The sequence below is a fragment of the Lactuca saligna genome, chromosome 2 (assembly GCF_052625555.1).
Source record: "Lactuca saligna cultivar CGN05327 chromosome 2, ASM5262555v1, whole genome shotgun sequence".
Classification (NCBI taxonomy): Eukaryota; Viridiplantae; Streptophyta; class Magnoliopsida; order Asterales; family Asteraceae; genus Lactuca; species Lactuca saligna.
In genome coordinates this window covers 163,786,803-163,806,832 of record NC_136418.1, presented here as the reverse complement: position 1 = coordinate 163,806,832, position 20,030 = coordinate 163,786,803, and the positions used below count along the sequence as shown (strand labels likewise).

The following is a 20,030-nucleotide window of genomic DNA, read 5'->3' as shown; positions in this document are numbered from 1 at the left end:
TTGAATAATGTCTATCCAAAGGATGACTACCCCCTCCCAAAGATAGACCAAAAGGTTGAATCTTTAGAAGGATTCTTGTTCAAGTGTTTTCTCGATGCCTACAAGGGCTACCACCAAGTTCAAATGAAAAAAGAAGACGAGTAAACGACCTTTCATACCGATCGTGGCACTTCCTGTTACCGGAAAATGCCATTTGTGTTGAATTAAGTGTCTAAGCCCATAACTATAATTGATATGTACTTGACCCGAGAGTAACATGGTCTATTTTGGGTTACCTTCACCAGAACAATCTGACATGATGGATATTTGAGAAAGAGGTTATTTGTGATTTATTAATATGTTATAAGTATAATATATTAATTGAGAAATCATATTATTTAATTAATATTGTTCAAGAATTAATTTGGAATTAATTTAACGATCAAAAGAGATTAATTAAATTAATGGGGACTGATTATGTAAATCAGTGAGACATATGGTTTGGGCATGAGAGTATCCAACAACTTATTTTATGAAAGGGGTATATGTGAAAAGTTTAATGTGTAGGAAATGATAAAAAATTACAAAAAAGAAATCAGTAGGACAGTTGAAATAGCAATAATAGGATGGCCAATCCTTCAAATAGTAAACTTTTTCATAGAGAACTACAACAATAAAATTCAATACAAAAAAAGGAATAAATCATCACATTGTGAATCAAATGGAAGCAGTATGATACTAAACACAGGGGTAAATTAGGAAAGGATAAAAAAAATAGCATATTAAGCGGATGTTATTTTTCTGTGATGGAAGCAGTATGATACAAAACACATGGGTAAATTAGGAAAGATCCAAAATTTCAATCAAACACACTTTTAGATATGAACAAAAGGGAATATTCAGAAACACATATAAGTTTTGTGAAGTGAATACAATATGTCATATGTAAGATTTTTAGCACTCTAATAGCATGGAAATTTAAGTAGTTGTAAATAGAATGTAAAACTCGTCGACCAAAACAGTGAACATATCAGAAGAAATACATATAAGAAAGGAAACGTAGACGCACATGCATCAACACCACCAAATGTTTTGTCCTATTTAAGAAAGCCAATAAACTCATGAACTTTGATGTGGAAGATTCTAGCAATGATATCCGCTCGACTGTGGACATCTGGTTGACCATGTGTTTCAATATAGCGGGTCATCTCAGGCCATTTGACGTTACATGTAAATGTGATAAAGTACTGAGGATTGCCATAGACCCTGCATATTGAAAGCACGTCTTGATAATGACTGTACATAAACCGGGGTCCACCAATAAATGACGCAGGTAAGAAGACATGTTTGCCAACGACGCCTTGTCTTCCTGTCCCCCTTTGACAGGGCGTCATGGAGGCCACTAACATAATCGAACCGAAGGTTATCCTGATGGTTGATGATGTAGTCTGACCGTCCTTCTCTTATACATGTGTATGCATCAACAAAATACTGTTGGAACAGGCGAGAGGCATTTACAATAGGAGACCAGATATGCTATCGACCATGGATATAGTATGCATGATACACATTGACAGTAAGGTTTCTTGCAATGACTCCTCTCTAATTACCCTTCTTCAAGCGAGGCGACCAACCTTCCTCTCCATATGGAAACAAAAGTGGGTATTGTAAAGGCATATAGCTCGGATGCAGTTTACTAATTCGTTGAGGCCGACTCGAATGTGAAAAGATAATAATGGCATATGTGGTGTAGGGTTTATCATCGCTGCTTACTATGCAACCCAATGATCCAGCTAAGGGCAATTCAGGTGAGCGCAATTCATATCTACGATCAACCACATTGTTAAATAGTCGCACTGCATAGAACTCTAAACTAGTTTCATCGGCCATAAGTTTAGTGGTCTTGAAGGTCCACACGTACTCGTTATTAGCCCCTAAAAATCTTACCAGAAACTGAACGATATTAAAATCTACATCACTCTTCCTAGGACCATCAAAAGCCCTAAATCTATTCTCCACCATGTGTTCTGTATTAAACAGATAGAGCTGAAGAAACCTGGGTCCCTTTGCAGGATCCGAAGACAGTGATCATATCCTATTAAAAATTTGGCCCGATATTTTAAAAACACAGGGACCCCGATTATCATTTACACCTTCATCTACATTCGACCCAAAAGAAGTCATGGAAAACATGCTATTATAGGCCCTAATGTCCTTCAAAAAGCGTGCATTTTGATAGAGGCCAACGAATTCAGGGGCAACCCTAGAAGGGTAAGGAAGCACTACACCCCCATCCCGACAACAATGATTATACCTTAGATGACCAAGCGTGGAAAGCTTAAGCACCCTTTCAACGTACCAGAAATATGCACCACAAAATTGACAAACGCAACTACAGTAACCACAATCAACGTATTGAGGAAGACCAAAAATGAATGCTAGATGCTGAGACTTACAAGACTGACCAGTAGAGGAGGAAGCATCAAGCGGAGGTCTCCGTTTGACCGGAAGAGACATCAGAAGACAGATGGAGAAAACAGAAGGAAGAATTAAAAAAAAACAACGGAAGGGGAAAATAGATGAAGAATAGAGAGAAGTTACGTGGAACAAAAAGAAGGAATGACGAAGAGAAACAACGGTGGACCTTGAACGAAAGAGAAAGAGGGAAAAAGAAGAAAGTAACACGTGGACACAAACAAAAGGGGAAAAGACACGTACAAAAAAGAAAGTTTTGTCAGTAATCCATGTTGGTAAAAGGAAGGGAAGAAGAAAAAATAAAAGAACGAAGTAAAGAGAAATAAACAGAATTAGAAGGAGAATAAGGGACAAATTAATAGAATGAAGAAAGTAAAGACAAAACCAGGAAAATAAAAGAGTAATATGAGACAAAAGAGAAGGCAGTATATTGTAGCTAAGGCAAGATAAATTTAATATATATATATATATATATATATATATATATATATATATATATATATATATATATATATATATAATGTGTATTTATACAATTTTAAATATAGTGACAAAAGTCCATAAGTTGTTTTAAAAAAAATGTTTGGCTTAACTTTAGGGCCGCATCTACCTTTTGCAAAACTAAGCATGAGCTTAGGCCCTCCAAATTTAAACCTTAATTTGTTAATATATACTAGTTGTGAGACCTGTATACTATACGAGTTGATTAAAACAAATGTTAAATATGAATGATTAAATGAGGAGTCTATTTGAATTTAAATCTATAATAAGTGAAAATTTTGAGAAAAAAATGCGAAAAATAAATAAATTAAATTATATATTTAGTTGTCAGACCAATGTACTAAACAGGGTAATTATAATAAAATGTTAATTACAAAGGTTCAAACTATATATTTATTTGAAATTAAAATTTAGATTTCAAATTTCAAATTTGAAATTAATAGTCATTATAGTAGGTCTAATTTATGGAAACTAAATTAATGATATATTGGAAATGAAAAATGAAGCAAATGACAAGTGGAAAATAAATATATCTCAAAATTATAACAAAATTACATGTTGTCAATTAAATGAAAGAAAAACATTTGGCAAAATCATTCTTATTTATTAAGATACTAGGTGTGAAACTCGTATATTATACGAGTTTATTAAAAAAAAGTTTTGATAACCATAAGGATCATGTTCATATAAAAAATAAGTAACGATTGAGTTTATGACCTTTTGGTAAACCGCATGGACTATTTATGTAATTTGTCTTAATTAATCTGTACTAATAAAATTAATTAATATGAATTCACAAGTGGATTGTACTATCTACATTAATATACATATATATTAATTAATATATTAATAGAAAGAGGAATTTAAAAATAGAAAGTTATTATGTACATTAATTAATATATTTATAAAATTAATTAATATGAGATGACATTTAATATGTGCGATTTGAATAAAAAAGAAAAAAAAACTATAAAAATGACAAGTGGATATTAAATAATTCAAAAAAATCTAGAAAATGACAAGTGTCAAAATGAAGGAGAATATGACATGTGTGACATCCCCAATTTCACGGCCAGAAAATACCGATTTGTTTATGCTTTATTTTTAAAAATCAGAGTGATCTTTCAAAGAAAACGGTTGCGGAATTTATTCTCAAAACAAAATATGATAATAATTTATCAAAGCATTTCTTAAATAAATGTATTTTGATTATATAACAAAATCTTGGGATCTCATGTTCCGATACAGACACATAAGCATAAACAGAACATACATTTATTTACACTAGTGATTTACATCTCCTTTAATCTCTTAGTGAAATATGTCTTCGTATTGATACATGTGATACAAAGAAAACTGAGTGAGTCAGGTTTGGGAGCCTGGTGAGCATATAGGGTTTTCAACCTACAATATTATATCATATATATATATATATATATATATATATATATATATATATATATATATATATATACATATAGAACCCACAAGCTTATATAATTTCACTATATAAAAACAACTCTTATCCTACCCTATCGATCCCCACAATGACACGATCTAACTCTCATATCTAAAATTTTCCTCTTTACTTGATCCCTACTCATGGATCTAAAACTAATCTCTTCACCTGATCCATATTCTAGGATCTAAAACTAACCTCTTGGTCTGATCCATACTCCTGGATCTGAAACTGTGCCCAATCCATACTCCCGGACTAGGGACAATTTACTAACCTAAATCCTGATCTGATCTATACTCCCAGATCTAATAACAAGTTTATGTTGTTTATTGATAGTATCATTCTCGAGATCCCTCTCGCAATACATGTCAATGGGTTTTTAGAGTAAACCGGTGAACACATCGTTCACAAACACCTACAAGTTGCGAGCCTGCTAGTGTTCCACTGACTGTCTAGAATAGTATGTGATTGTCATCCCTACTCTGCTGAATGACGGGGGCCATCGTTTGGGTAAAGGTTTCACTCATTTTCCACTTGTCACCCTTATCTTAAGATCTATATCACATCTTATCTCATTATCCAACTCATACTTTTATCACACACCAACTATCTCATCTACCTATATTCTACCCAACATATTTGTAGATATAAAACACATATACAGTTTAACTCATTTAAAAACTATAGAAAACATCCATTCCACACTCATCTCAAATGAACAACAATATATAAACACATAGCATGTATTTCATAACAAATACTTCATATTTATGTGTTAGAAGAAAGTGGTCACACACTCACACAAAACATATACTTAATACATTCAAACAATACTTGTATTAAAATCGTGTTATGAAAGGGACTATACACTCACACATATAAACAACTTTATATTATACACATAGCACATATTTCATAGCAAATACTTAATATTTATGTGTTAGAAGAAAGTGACCACACACTCACTTGATCAGAAGATGATCGGACAGCATTACGGCTTGTAGATGAGGTATTCTTCGGTAGATCTGGAAGATCTTCACAAAAAACCGGGCTTCTCGCGGGTAGAGCTTCGGCTCGGGAATCTCACTTCTCGGGATCTTCGGGCTTCATGACTTGATTCGGGTCTCGGGAGGAAACCGGGGCTTCGGGGGTACTTCGGGATGACTATGGAGGGTATCGGGAGTGAGAGAGAGGAGTTGGAGCAACCCCAAACTCGGTTGGCCCTTCAAATCTATTTATAGGGAAAAATTTTCCCTTGCCACGTCGTGGTACAGTTTACCACATCGTGGTTGATGGGTCATCACTGAATGTGTCATTGCAAGTGGGTCTAACAGACTCTAGAGCTCCTGGCACATCGTGGCACTTTTACCACATCGTGGTGGCTGACAGTTTTGGGGTTTCGCGCCCCGAACTTCAGAAATTCATAACTTTCGCATACGAAGTCCGTTTTCGACATTCTTTATATCGACCCGTAGGTGAGAATATGCTCTACAACTCTCATTCAGACTCCGTTGGCTAATTTTGACTTTATTTTTAATATATTATAAATATATAACTTTTATATTATTTTTAGTAGGCCGGGATAGGAAAACTCCGTTATAAATTCATAACTTCTTCATCTGACGTCCGTTTCCGCCTATCTTTTTATCGCTTCACTACTATAGATGAGATATTCGATTCTTATTTAGATTGTTTCGGGCTAAAAATCACTTGATCTCAAATCGAGGATTTTGGTTGCATACTGCTAAGTCGAAACTTCGGAAAAATCATAACTTCCTCATACGAAGTTAGATTTGGGCGTTCTTTTTATGCACGCTTTCAGTTTAATGTATTCTACAGCTTTTGTTTAGATCGCTAAGGCTAAATATTGCTCTAACATAAATTCATTTTTTACGTCATTCAGCGTCGTGTCTGGTTTATCGCGAAACTTCGACGGGTCATAACTTCTTCGTTATAACTCGGATTTCGGCGTTCTTTATATGCACGAAATCCTTGTAACATATACTACAACTTATTTAAGGTTACTCCTTCTAAATAATCTTCCATCAAAAAGTCATTTTTGACGCTTATCGTCTCTAAATTAACTAGTCCGGATCTACGGGCTTTACAATTATCTCCCCCTTAGGATGATTACGTCGCGGAATCATCAACGAAATAGGGCTTGTATAATGATTCCATACGTTATCTCTTCATCCTAGGTAATAACCGTAACTTCTATGTTTCCTCGAAAGAGTATCTAACTCTAGGGCTTCTCGACCGAAGACGATGCTCAATCATGTATCTGCTTTTCGTAGTATGTTGGACTTTCAATCATAACCTTCGAGTTATCAATTAAGTCCTTATTGATGACTTCTTCTTCTTCTTAGGATAAGTACTTTCCTTTATCTATTGTAACAAACCGATGGGTCGTGTTCTAATGACCTCTCATCGTATGATGCAACGCTTATACTCAAGTCTCTTAGAGTCAAATTCCAGAATGGAATATACTTTCCTTCATATTCTAATGTGATATAATCATGTTTCAGCATGTAGCATTTCTATCTGCAAACTGCTTTTAACAACGAGCGCGATACCAATGATCGCATTGACTTCAATCTTCTGACTTACGTCAAATGTTACATCGAACTTGGTTCTCTGAACCCCGTAACATTCTCACGGTATTCAGACCCTAATTGGACATGACCACTAGGGTTGGAATAACAACCATCTTACTAGTCATTACCGAAACAATGGTAAATGACATACCAGAATAAAACGGAATTAATTACTAGCTTCTTGGTAACCTTGTGACTTTCCCCGATCCAAGTGTGAGTCATGTGCTTTCGGTAGTATATGCATCTACTACCTTTCACACCTACTCATACTCGTCCCAAGTATTGTCCCGCAATCGACCAAGTCACCATACAAGAAAATCACACAATAATTCAACACATCAGTTAGCAAAACTAGGGTTTATATTATTTCTTGAAACAATTACACAAAGGTTCAAGTTCACCCTATACTACGCCTCTAGTAGGCTACACTTCCTGATACATACTTTATACATAGATATGAAGTCTTCATCCTTTAATCCTCGCGTTTGATTTCTGCTTCATCGAGGATCATGTGGAATGCCTTTGGCTTTGCTGGTTCATTCTTCTTTGGGAAATCTCTAGAAAAGTGCCCTTCTTCATTACATTCGTAGCATACCTTCTTGACGGATGTGCACTTGTTGGTGTAATGGCCTTTCCTTCCACATTTGTAGCAAGTCACCTCTTCGTCGCATCTCTCATAATGCTTCAGCGATACCTTTGGCTTTGTAGCTTCTTCCCTTTTTGGCAATCCTGCTTGAAGTGCCCTGCCTCATTACATTCATAACATACCCTTTCGATGAATGTACATTCGTTGGCGTAATACCCATGCTTTCCACACTTAAAACATGTCACCTCCTCGCCACAATTTCCAAGGTTTTTCTTTTTGCATTTCCCGCACCATTTTTCTTTACCTCCCTTTTTGCTAGACTTCGAGAACATGTTACTTTTGTTCGACCTCGAAGACTCCACAAATTTCCTCTTTTTCCAAGTTCAACCTTGTTGGCGGTCCTGTCGTCGATCATTTCTTCAACTGACTTAGCAACCCAGATATTTGCCTCAAGAATAGGTGTTTGGCGTACTGGCACAACAAGTTCGTCCTTACTTTGTTGAAGTAAACACCTTGTTTCTTTCATCTATTTGTCCAACCTCATCCGCACCGTTGTGTATACTCCTGCCATTGTGATTGGCTCCGGTATAGCTGTTATTTCTGGTGCACTCCCAATCCCTTGTGACTCAGGCTGCGGGTTATCATTTTCCAGTCTGCTTTGTGTGCTTGCCATTTTGATCTAAACGCCGAATAAGGTGAATTTTGATCCTCATTCACGATAGATATTTAAATCATCCTTATCACTCCGAAACATTTACATGCTAGTTCTAATATCGTAGTCGTACGCTTAGAATCCTAAATACATAAGGTTTCCAGATCCGGTCGGCAACAGACCATGGATCCAAACAAATAATAGCATTGATATAGCTATCTCACAAAACATTTAGCACATAAAAACATTTTAGGCATCATTCCTAAAATAAACTATTGCTTGTGTCAATTTAGGTGTACTACCTAACATATTTTAGACACACTCCTCACGATCATTACTTAGCATTCTAAGTTTAAGTCTAGAAATTTCCTACGAATTCCTAGTTCGCTTAAATTAATGTTCTGATACCAACTGTGACATCCCCAATTTTCACGGTCAGAAAAGACCGATTTGTTTATGCTTTGTTTTTAAAATCATAGTAATCTTTCAAAGAAAACGGTTGCAGAATTTATTCCCAAAACAAAATAAAATAAGAATCTTCCATCAAAAAGTCATTTTTGACGCTTATCGTTTCTAAATTGACTAGCTCGAATCTACGGGTGTTACAACATGTGACAAAATCATTCTTATTTATTAGAGTAGATATATTGGGTTACAAAGACAAGTTAGAGTTTTACATGGTGGTAAAAGCGTTGGTTTATAAAACTAAGAGTCTCAAGTTTGAATATGTTTGCTTACCTGAAGGGTCTCAATTTTTTTGTTTGCTTAGAGTCTTCAAATTAGTTAAGCCGCTCCTACTTAACTTATACATATAAAATGACCAAAAATGAGTTAGAAAACTTAATAAGTTATAAGTTGTTTTAAAAAGTTAGAAATTTGACTTTTTAGCATCTTTTTTTAAAAGAATTAACAAAAAATTGTTTTCAAAGTCTTTCTTATATACACAAACATTTTTTTTTAACTTATTGACTTTTCAAGAAGTCAATAAGTAAATAAATTATTTTTAAATGAAATCTAAAACACTCTCTTAATGTAAACTGCTAAAATTGTAAAAAAAAAATTGAAACTTAAAGTTTGTTGTGCGTTCGTTTCAATTTTGACATGTCATAATTGCTAGGGATGAGCAAAAGGACCGAACCGGCCGGAACCGGCCCGAATCGGACCGGAACCGGGAACCGGTTTCGGCTAAAATCAAGAACCGAACCGGCCCGACGATTCTACCAGTTTCGGTTCTACCGGTTCCCGGTTCCTACCGGTTCTTGTCGTGTCTTCAAATGTTGGAATCGGTTTTCGAAAAATAGCATCATATGGTTCCGGTTTTTGCCGGTTCTACCGGTTCCGGTTATATCGGTTCCGATTCCAAAAATCCACAAAAATTATGTCACGGTCCCGACCCAAACGGTTCCATCGGGTTCCGGTTCCGGTGCCGGTTCCCGGTCCATATGCTCATCCCTAATAATTGCCATACAATCAAATGACACAATGTCGTTATGTCACATCATTTAAGACTAATACATTTAAGACTAACATGTAAATATATTGTCAGTAAATGATTAGGTTGATTGGCTAAGTGATCAACATTATAAAATTTTAAATGACTCAATTGAATAGAAAAATAAGACAATGTCAAAATAATATTTTTATAAAAACATAATATTTCTTGTAAAATTTACCCTAAATAAAACAGAAATTATAGAACCTTGTGAAAAATTTGTAAATACGTATTTCTTGAGTAAATTGCATGAATGGTCCCTATGGTTTGGGTTAATTTGCATTTTTGGTTTTTTTGTTTTTTTTTAATTTGAGTCTCTACTATTTGTTTTTGTTGTGTTTGGTCCCTGTCTTACCTAAAAAAAATTATTTTGCACTTTATTTTTTAATTTATTTAAATAAATACACCTCAACCTCACATTCATCTCACCTTACCTTACATACACACCTTATTTAAATAAATTAAAAATTCAATGACAAAATAATCTTTTTAGGTAAGACATATATCAATCGCATAACAAAAACAAACAATAAAAATATTCCAAGTTAAAAAAATAAGTTAAAAGCCAAATATACGAATTACCTAAAACGGACGATTCGTATAATTTACTCTATTTTCTTTGACATATTCTTTCGTAGGTTGTCGGTTTCGTAGCTAAAGGCGCGCCATTTAGCACTCGGGCATGTTAGTAGGTTTATGTATATTTAAGCTAACATGAGCCCAAGATAGAACGTCGCACCCGTGGGCTAATTCTATACCACATGATCGGTACCCGTACCATACACATCTCCTCTTCAATCAGTTATCTCATTTCCCTCTAACCTGTGAGATAACACAAATCAAATAAGCAATATCTTTTTTTTATCTTCTTTCTACAATGGCATTGAACTCTAGTTCTTATTATTCGTCACGTTCTTGTTCAATTTCAACTCAATTCAGAAAAAACCCTGCTAATCCTCATTCAGTCAGTCCCCGTAGTGCCTATTTTGGGTTAACATCATCTTCATCGTCAATGAATTCAGATGATACGTCGAAGCCCTCACTTTCCGTTTCAGCTGATTCTTCTTCTGCGCCAAAAGCTCGATTCGTTGCTCGTCGAACCGAATCCGTTTCAGTTCGTCCACTCGAACGCCCTCTACGTAATATTTCATCTTCTGCTCGTTTTTTTCATATGATTCACATGCTTTTCGTTTGTTTTCTTCTGATTGATTCCGAATTCATGCTTTCAATTCAATTGCATAAAACGTGTTCATGTATGCTGTGAGCTTGTAATGTTCTCATTATGTGAGTGCTGTTTTTAGTTGTTCGAATTTGACTAATAGATTACATGAAACAACTAGTTATTGATTATAATTAATCAGCTGATTGAATTGTAGTAGCTAAAGTGGGAAAATTTACAATTTTTTGGAGGTGTACACTTATGACTTATCCGTTTTGGTTTCATTTATGTTGTGAATGACAGTGGAGTATATGAGCCTTCCTGCAAGCCAATACTCTGTTCTGGATGCTCAAAGAATCGAAAGGATAGATGACAAGACTTTCAGGTGTTATGTGTACAAATTCAAGTTCTTTGCTTTTGAGGTTTGCCCTGTTTTGCTAGTTCGAGTTGAAGAACAACCTAATGGCTGTTCTATTAACCTCTTGTCCTGTAAGGTATTTTAAGTCTCCGAATTCTCCTCTTCATCTTACTACCATTTATGGTGTTGTGGCATGAATAATTATTGCATTTTCAACTTACTGCAGCTTGAGGGGTCACCGATCGTGGTGGCACAAAATAATAAATTTGAAGGTGATCAATTATTTAGCCTCTTATCTTCTTACTTGCTTTTATCAATAGGTTGAGTTGGGAATATGCTGTTGATTTATGAGATCAGATGAAATTTCATTATGAACTCAAATATTGATAAGAATTCATTAATTTGAGATAAATATGACTGCTGCATATGGCTTTATCTCCATCTGCTTTCCTTCTTCTCGCTCACGAATTCCATTCCTGACAACCAAACACATGACAAATTCCAATTCCTTTCTTTGAACCAAACGCCATGGATCTAAAAGTAAACACTGAAGCTCATATAGCATGGGAGAATTTTGAGGCTATTAATTTTGTTCTAAGTTATATTACATAATGCTTTTTCAGGAGTCCATTGACACTGGTTTCGTATGGGCATGCAGCTTCTATGGTGAATCAAATATCATGTGATACGAACAACCAGAGCAATTCATCCTTGCAAAAACTCACATCCGACACTGTTATCGAGGTGATTATTTAAATATATCTATCTTACTTTTGACCTCAACTCTTCAAACTTCAAAATTGATATCGGCTTCTTTAAGTTTTCTAGAATCTTAAAACTAGTTCAATGTTGCAACAATTATTTCAGGTTAGCATTGAGATTCCATTCCCTTTTCAAGCAATTCCAATTGGAACTATTGAATCAAGTGGCACTCAAGTTCTTGAGCAGATACTCAAGATCATGCTTCCTCGCTTCATGGCACAGGCATGTCTTTTTTTTCTCACATCAAGTGTTAGTATGGATAAATGATGTTTTAAGAAAATAAATGAGAAAAATTAAAAAGTGTGTATGTGCATATGTGCAGTTGGTGAAAGATTATGAAGCGTGGGCTTCTGGTGACACCTCCAGACAGCCTCTTGGAAATGGTGGGATCTGATACGAAGATCACCTTTTATCTTGGACTGTATTTGATTGTTTTATCGTTTAAGAACTTCAACATGTTTAGTGATATCAAAACTCTTGATTCTTTTAGCATTTTTATTGAACTTAGTGGTGGATTTGTTATTGTTGTTTTAATTGTATTAACTTTGTTTAAAAGTTATGATCGGTATTCGGTAAGGGTATTACTCGTTACAATATTAAACTTTTTGTTTAAAATGAGTGATTACATTGCTATAACATCTCTAATGAGAATTTATTTTACTTAATATTTTAGTATACTAATGTTATATATATCATCATTTAATTTGGAATATTTAATTTTTCTTTATTTTATAACTTATTATTAATTGGCATAACCATTGAATTAAAAGTCACGAGGTGATTTTTTTTTCTATTAACCACTTTAGTTGCTTATTTTGCTTTTGTGTTTGTACATTTAACACACTCCATTCTATAGCATTTCATTTTAGACCATAAATTATATTTAAAATCAAATAATTATTATTTCTTCGCTAAATAAGTTATTCTATCGAATATTCAATAATATGTCATTTATAAAATTCATATTCCATAGTGATTATGCGATTATATAATGTGTTTAACGTTTATTATATTTATATATTAGGTTACTAGGTGTGAGACTCATGTATTACATGAATTTATTTAAAAAAAATAAATATAAAATTCTAAACATTTGAGAAATATGGAATTATAAGAAAAGTGATAAAATATTGAATTATAAAACATAAATTGTTTTTTTCTCTTTTAAATTTAAACAAATAATTTAGATAAATAAATAAAAAAAATTATTGAATCTTTAATTTAGTAATTTTGAAATTAAAAAGACAGTTCATTAATTAAATTGATATGTATTTATTATTGCATTAAAATACTATCTAGAATTTAATAAAATGAAAAAACCATAAAATGACATGTGGAATAAACATAAATTTAAAATAATCACAACATTACATGTGACAAAATAAATGAAAATGTGACATGTAACAAAAAGTTCTTTATTTATTAAGAAGGATAACCTATGGGAACCATGATTACAAAATTAAACGAATATTGATAGTTAAAAATCATAATAATTAATCAATTATTCTAAAAAAAAATTAAATTAAAAAAGTTACATGATTTTCATGTAAATTTATAATGGTCGAATAAAATAAATATGTAAACCATTTTTTAGGATAGATGAGACATTGTTTATGTCATGTGTAAAAGAATGAAAAATTTAATGATTTTATACACTTTTTGTAACTTTCTTTAACATGACAGTGAACCTAGTTTCTCTTACATGATAGTGGTCTGGTTTCTATGGACCTCATGACTCTATTTAGAAGTTTGAATTTGTAGTTCTATGATTTAATGATATGGTAAATTGTTTTTTTTTTTTTTTAATCTATCTGTCACAATTGAAATTATATATTTACGCTTTTTTTATCCGTCGGGACTTTTGTTTATCGGAGAATACTTGCAATTTTGGGTAATAGTTTGACTTGTCTAAAAATTACAATATACTTTTTGATAAAAACATGTTTTAGTGTACAAATTGAGCAGCCAATTTGAACACTGAAATATCCTAAACTTTCTTAACAAATTTTATACTAGTAAGTTATTTCTTTTGTTTTGATATACAAATAATGTTTGACCTCATGTAATAACTAATTTAATACCTTTAATTGCAGGTATTGGTTATAAACGGATACACAAAGGTAAAATATACATATATACTTTGAGTATCGGAAAACAAATTTTATATTAATGATTGATATTTAATGTCTTAATTGCAAAGATTAGATAAAGAATATTGAAATTTGAAATAATGATTCTATGTGGCTGAGTAGGTTTAATATAATGTGATGTGCCAGTAAAAATTATTATTTTATCATAATAGTAGGGATGTAAATGTAATATATATATATATATATATATATATATATATATATATATATATATATATATATATATATATATATATATATATATATATATATATATATATATGTCCTAATTCTAATAAATAAGTAGAACTCGGCCACGTGGCATTCTCCCAGCCCCCCAAAATAGAGTTTTCCCGCTCATTTTTTCTTCTATATTTACGTAAATGCCATTGAATCCGAAAATTGAATAAAAGTTCAAACTGATGCAATATATCAGGAAATTTTAGCTGTCAACTGCATTCAAAATATTCATGCATTAATTTTAAATGAATAAAGATTATGGAAATAATTTGAAAAAATATGTTAATGAATAATCAGATTCGAAAATCACGATTAAATTTGAAAGTTTGTTTATTTTGATTGCAAATTCAATATATTGCAATCATTAAATCCCTAAAAATCTGCAGTATTTTTCAGCAAACGTAAATATCATTTATACGGTTATTTTGTTTTTACCATTATGCTCCATAACAATTTTGCTCCATAGAAACCACAACAAACGTATTCTTCTTCATTCTTTGTTATTCTGCAACGCTTCAAGAATTAAATATCAGGTTAGTGTATTCAAAAATCAGAATTACTAATATTTCTATTTCCTCCATGTTCTTATTTATCTGTATCTATCACGTTCTCATTGTATGATTTCTATTCTTCTTCTTTTTTGTAATTCTTCTTAATCGTCTACTTCTTCTACCTTTTCAGTTTAAAAGACGAAAAACTAATGAACATTACAAGTTCATTTTCTTTAAAAAAAATTAAAAATAGTCTTTTTCAGATGTGCACAGTAACTTTTTTTTATGGTATGAAATTTTAAAATTTGTTTGTTTTTATCTAAATACAATCTCAAAAAAATTTAGAATTTTAAACTTTTAATTATATTAGTTATTTTTTTTAGGAATCAAACATTTTTTTTTTAAATTAGGATGTGATCTCACAAACAAACGAAAGTTTTACACCCTCAACAGTTGATAAGTCAACCGCAACAAGTCCTTGCAAAATATCAGGTGATTTGAAGCGCAACCTCCAAGAAATTTATGATGTTGATTCTGGATATGATTTAAGTTCAACTAAGGCTAAAAGAAAGTCAACCGCAGAGGAAACTCCACTCTTGATTCCAAAAATTGAAAAGTGAGTTTCTATCGGTTATAAGACACATTTAATATATTTTGATCATTTGTTTTGGTTATAAAGATATTTTAATTGCTTGGTATGATTTTTATTTTGGGGTATTTAGGATGTCAAATATTATTGGTTTTGAATATTTTTGGATACTTTTATTGTTTTAAATTGGACAAGTTAGTTGATTTTGGTTATAACTCAAATAAAATATATTGCCCCTAACTTGATAAGTATTTCATATATCGCAATTAACAATTAAGACAAATCAATCAATCAATCAATTTGTATAATAAAAATGCGAAATTCTTAGCTTTCTTCCCCAATTCGCATTCTACTGTAAAATTCGCATTCTTCATTCACCCTCATTCTTCGCATGTTCCAGTCATTTTTTTTAGTTCATTCGCATTTGAGTTGTTTGTCTCACCAAATGCGAAATTAATATTAACCATAATCACCTTCGCATCTTTAACCCCAATCCATACAACCTCATATGCGAAACCCAATTTTGATTTGTATTACCAAATGCGAACATTTTTGCTTTTACACATGAACTGCATTTGACTCCAATATTGAACAAATCACATTTCACAGTCCTTCTTGACTTTGCATTTTTCTTCACGAATCGTCCCTCAATCAATAACCCAATTAACCCAATTGCGAATCCAAAATCAAAACTTATCTGTTTTCATATGCGAACCCAACTGATTGGCTTTTCAAAATCAAATTCGCAACTCCAAATCGTTCGATTATTCGCCCCAATTCCAAAATCAAATAACAGATCCTTCGTATGATTCATTTAATAACCAATGCTTCGTTCCAGAAAACATCGAATTTAACAGTTATTCGTTCCCACAATCTTTAACCTCCGTTTAAAATCGATCCCTGTATACAAACCCAATAACCAATCGAACACATACCATTCGAAAACAATAATCATTACACCCTTCAACAGATTTGACATCGCATTTCAAAACAATCGATCTTACTTCATCTGCTTGATATATCGCAATTAACAATTAAGACAAATCAATCAATCAATCAATTTGTATAATAAAAATATTGCTATATATGTAAAGACCATATTGCCCCTAACTTGATAAGTATTTGATATATCGCAGTTAACAATTAAGACAGATAAATAAATCAATCAATTTGTATAATAAAAATTCGAAATTCTTAGCTTTCTTCCCCAATTCGCATTCTACTGTAAAATTCACATTCTTCATTCACCCTCTTTCTTCGCATGTTCCAGTCATTTTTTTTTAGTTCATTCGCATTTGAATTGTTTGTCTCACCAAATACGAAATGAATATTAACCATAATCACCTTCGCATCTTTAACCCCAATCCATACAACCTCATATGCGAAACCCAATTTTGATTTGTATTACCAAATGCGAACATTTTTGCTTTTACACGTGAACTGCATTTGACTCCAATATTGAACAAATCACATTTCACAGTCCTTCTTGACTTCGCATTTTTCTTCACGAATCGTCCCTCAATCAATAACCCAATTAACCCAATTGCGAATCCAAAATCAAAACTTATCTGTTTTCATATGCGAACCCAACTGATTGGCTTTTCAAAATCAAATTCGCAACTCCAAATCGTTCGATTATTCGCCCCAATTCCAAAATCAAATAACAGATCCTTCGTATGATTCATTTAATAACCAAGGCTTCGTTCCAGAAAACATCGAATTTAACAGTTATTCGTTCCCACAATCTTTAACCTCCGTTTAAAATCGATCCCTGTATACAAACCCAATAACCAATCGAACACATACCATTCGAAAACAATAATCATTACACCCTTCAACAGATTTGACATTGCATTTCAAAACAATCGATCTTACTTCATCTGCTTGATATATCGCAATTAACAATTAAGACAAATCAATCAATCAATCAATTTGTATAATAAAAATATTGCTATATATGTAAAGACCATATTGCCCCTAACTTGATAAGTATTTGATATATCGCAGTTAACAATTAAGACAGATAAATAAATCAATCAATTTGTATAATAAAAATTCGAAATTCTTAGCTTTCTTCCCCAATTCGCATTCTACTGTAAAATTCACATTCTTCATTCACCCTCTTTCTTCGCATGTTCCAGTCATTTTTTTTTTTAGTTCATTCGCATTTGAGTTGTTTGTCTCACCAAATACGAAATGAATATTAACCATAATCACCTTCGCATCTTTAACCCCAATCCATACAATCTCATATGCGAAACCCAATTTTGATTTGTATTACCAAATGCGAACATTTGTGCTTTTACACGTGAACTGCATTTGACTCCAATATTGAACAAATCACATTTCACAGTCCTTCTTGACTTCGCATTTTTCTTCACGAATCTGTTCAAAAGGTTTTTCATTTTATTTTATAAACTTTTAATTATATTTGCTTTTACACGTGAACTACAGGTGTTATCATTGGGCAAACGTGTTATTGAGGCACGTATAATAACTGGGACTAATATTGGAAATCGGACTTTTATTCCAAGAATGTCTTTAACTCCATCAGAAAAAAAGATTCTCTTCAAATTCACAAGAAGACAGTTTCCTTTGGCTGTATGTTTTGCAATGACTATTAACAAAAGTCAAGGACAATCGTTGTCAAATGTTGGTCTGTTTCTGAAAGATCCAGTTTTTTCACATGGACAATTGTATGTTGCCTTATCTAGAGTTCAGAGTAGAGAGGGATTAAAATTATTAATTTTAGATAAAGATGGCAAACTCAGAAATAAAACTTCCAATGTTGTTTATAAGGAAGTTTTTCGAAATTTGTAGCCAACTTTTTTGTAACGTCGTTTTATTCAATTTTAAGAAATCACACTTAATCCATCATATTACTGTATTTTTTTATAATTACGTATTGTTGTATTTTATGTTAATTTCATTACACACATTAGTATTGTATCATCTGCATATGTCCAATTAGAATGATGAATAAAAAAAAATAGTTTTCAAAAATCTTCATTCCTAATTAAATACTTCCCATTTAGTTAGTAATTAAATAATTACCAATAAAAAAAATTATTTAAATATTCAATATTACAATTTATAAGTTATCAGAATTATTGATATAATATTTTATTAAATAATTAATTTTTAAATTCAATTCAAAAACAGCACCCGTGGGTTCCACGGGTTTTAACCTAGTATATATATATATATAATGTACGTTTAAAAGCGTAAGGACTCTATCAAATATTTTAGAAAGATTATGATAAATCTTTTAAGCTACTTTTATCTAGTTAATTATTTGTTACAATTTAAACTTGGCTATTAGTTTGAGCCTACTATAATAATCATTGTAAGTTTTTATATAATTTAACTAGTACATTTATTACTATATTTTTTTGTTATTTGTAAGAACGTTTACTTTCACATGATTATAATATTATTTTTAGTTTCCTTGTTTTTATAAAAGCTATTATTTAAATATAAGGAAAAAAATCTATTTTTCATTAACATGTACGATTTTGGTATTCAACATGCTTAAGAAGAAAAGGGTCAGCAAAACAAAACATAGAACAATAAGTATTATATTTGTAATTTAAATGAAGCAATATAATGTAACTTGGGGATGTAGCTCAGATGGTAGAGCGCTCGCTTAGCATGCGAGAGGTACGGGGATCGATACCCCGCATCTCCAAAATTTTGAACTTTTAGTTGCGTCTTTTTAGACCCCTCATTTCAATTTGTATATCATGTACTCTCATCTTTTGATAGTTTAAACTTTAAAGTTTTCCTATTCCTGATAAAACGTTTTTATTTATTTATTTATTTTATTTTTAATTTTTAATTTTTTAACTTTTATTTCTTAATCCTTCAGTCATTACATAGACACAAATACCATATGTACTTGTTTTTCGTTAGATATATTTATTTTTTATGTTAGCAAGATAAACCTAGGTACCAACCCCCCACCCACAAGGAGAGAAAAGAATTCTTATCCTATTTATGGTTAATTGCACCTAGACCCTGTTTTAAAATTTGTTAGCCGCATGGATTTGGTTATCATCCTTGAATCCCCCAAAATCTAAGATATGTTTATTTTATATTATGAACATGAAATATCTAGTGAGAAAAAAGTCGATGTACATTGAACTTGTAAATATATTCGATGCAAATTCAGATGATGAACTTAAGAATCTGTATTACGATTTGTATTTATCATGACCAAGTATGGATATAAAGTATAATTAATCTTTCTACTCTAATGAAAAACGAGAGATATTATCATTTATTATGGCTAACTGGTATAGATCGCTTGATATAGTATATGTCTTTTGTTGATAGTTATACATACTAGATTTTACTACTTCTAAGTTCTAACAAGAATAATTATTATTATAAATTTTCTAAAAAAACAGTAAATAAGAAGGTGAAAGATTCATCCCTATTCCAGTATCACGCCCTAATTAATTCGAACATCGGATATTATTTTAAGAGCTCATTTGAATTATAGAAATTATAGAAAATTCTGGATTGTCACCATTCAAACTAAATCATATATAGTTCAATACAT

At 32.0% G+C, this 20,030-nt stretch overlaps 1 protein-coding gene and 1 non-coding gene across 2 annotated transcripts; both read left to right on the top strand.

The window, feature by feature from the left end:
- The first annotated feature begins 10,520 nt into the window (after positions 1–10,520).
- On the top strand, positions 10,521–12,618 carry LOC145032525 (RAP release 2, galactose-binding-like domain protein, putative (DUF1997)). Its single transcript, XM_078981359.1, has 6 exons — positions 10,521–10,877; positions 11,201–11,391; positions 11,482–11,527; positions 11,914–11,999; positions 12,123–12,239; positions 12,340–12,618. The coding sequence occupies exons 1-6, from the start codon at positions 10,616–10,618 to the stop codon at positions 12,409–12,411; spliced, it is 774 nt and encodes a 257-aa protein (XP_078837485.1). The 5' UTR covers positions 10,521–10,615; the 3' UTR covers positions 12,412–12,618.
- Positions 12,619–19,081: 6,463 nt separating this feature from the next.
- On the top strand, positions 19,082–19,154 carry TRNAA-AGC (transfer RNA alanine (anticodon AGC)). The gene has a single exon. It is a non-coding gene; the product is annotated as a tRNA-Ala (tRNA).
- The last annotated feature ends 876 nt before the right edge of the window (positions 19,155–20,030 follow it).

Excerpts from the sequence above, each read along its gene's own strand:
- LOC145032525 (XM_078981359.1), top strand. The coding sequence starts at position 10,616 with ATGGCATTGAACTCTAGTTCTTATTATTCGTCACGTTCTTGTTCAATT. Across the intron at positions 10,878-11,200 it reads TCCACTCGAACGCCCTCTAC|TGGAGTATATGAGCCTTCCT; the intron begins GTAATATTTCAT and ends TGTGAATGACAG. Across the intron at positions 11,392-11,481 it reads TTAACCTCTTGTCCTGTAAG|CTTGAGGGGTCACCGATCGT; the intron begins GTATTTTAAGTC and ends AACTTACTGCAG.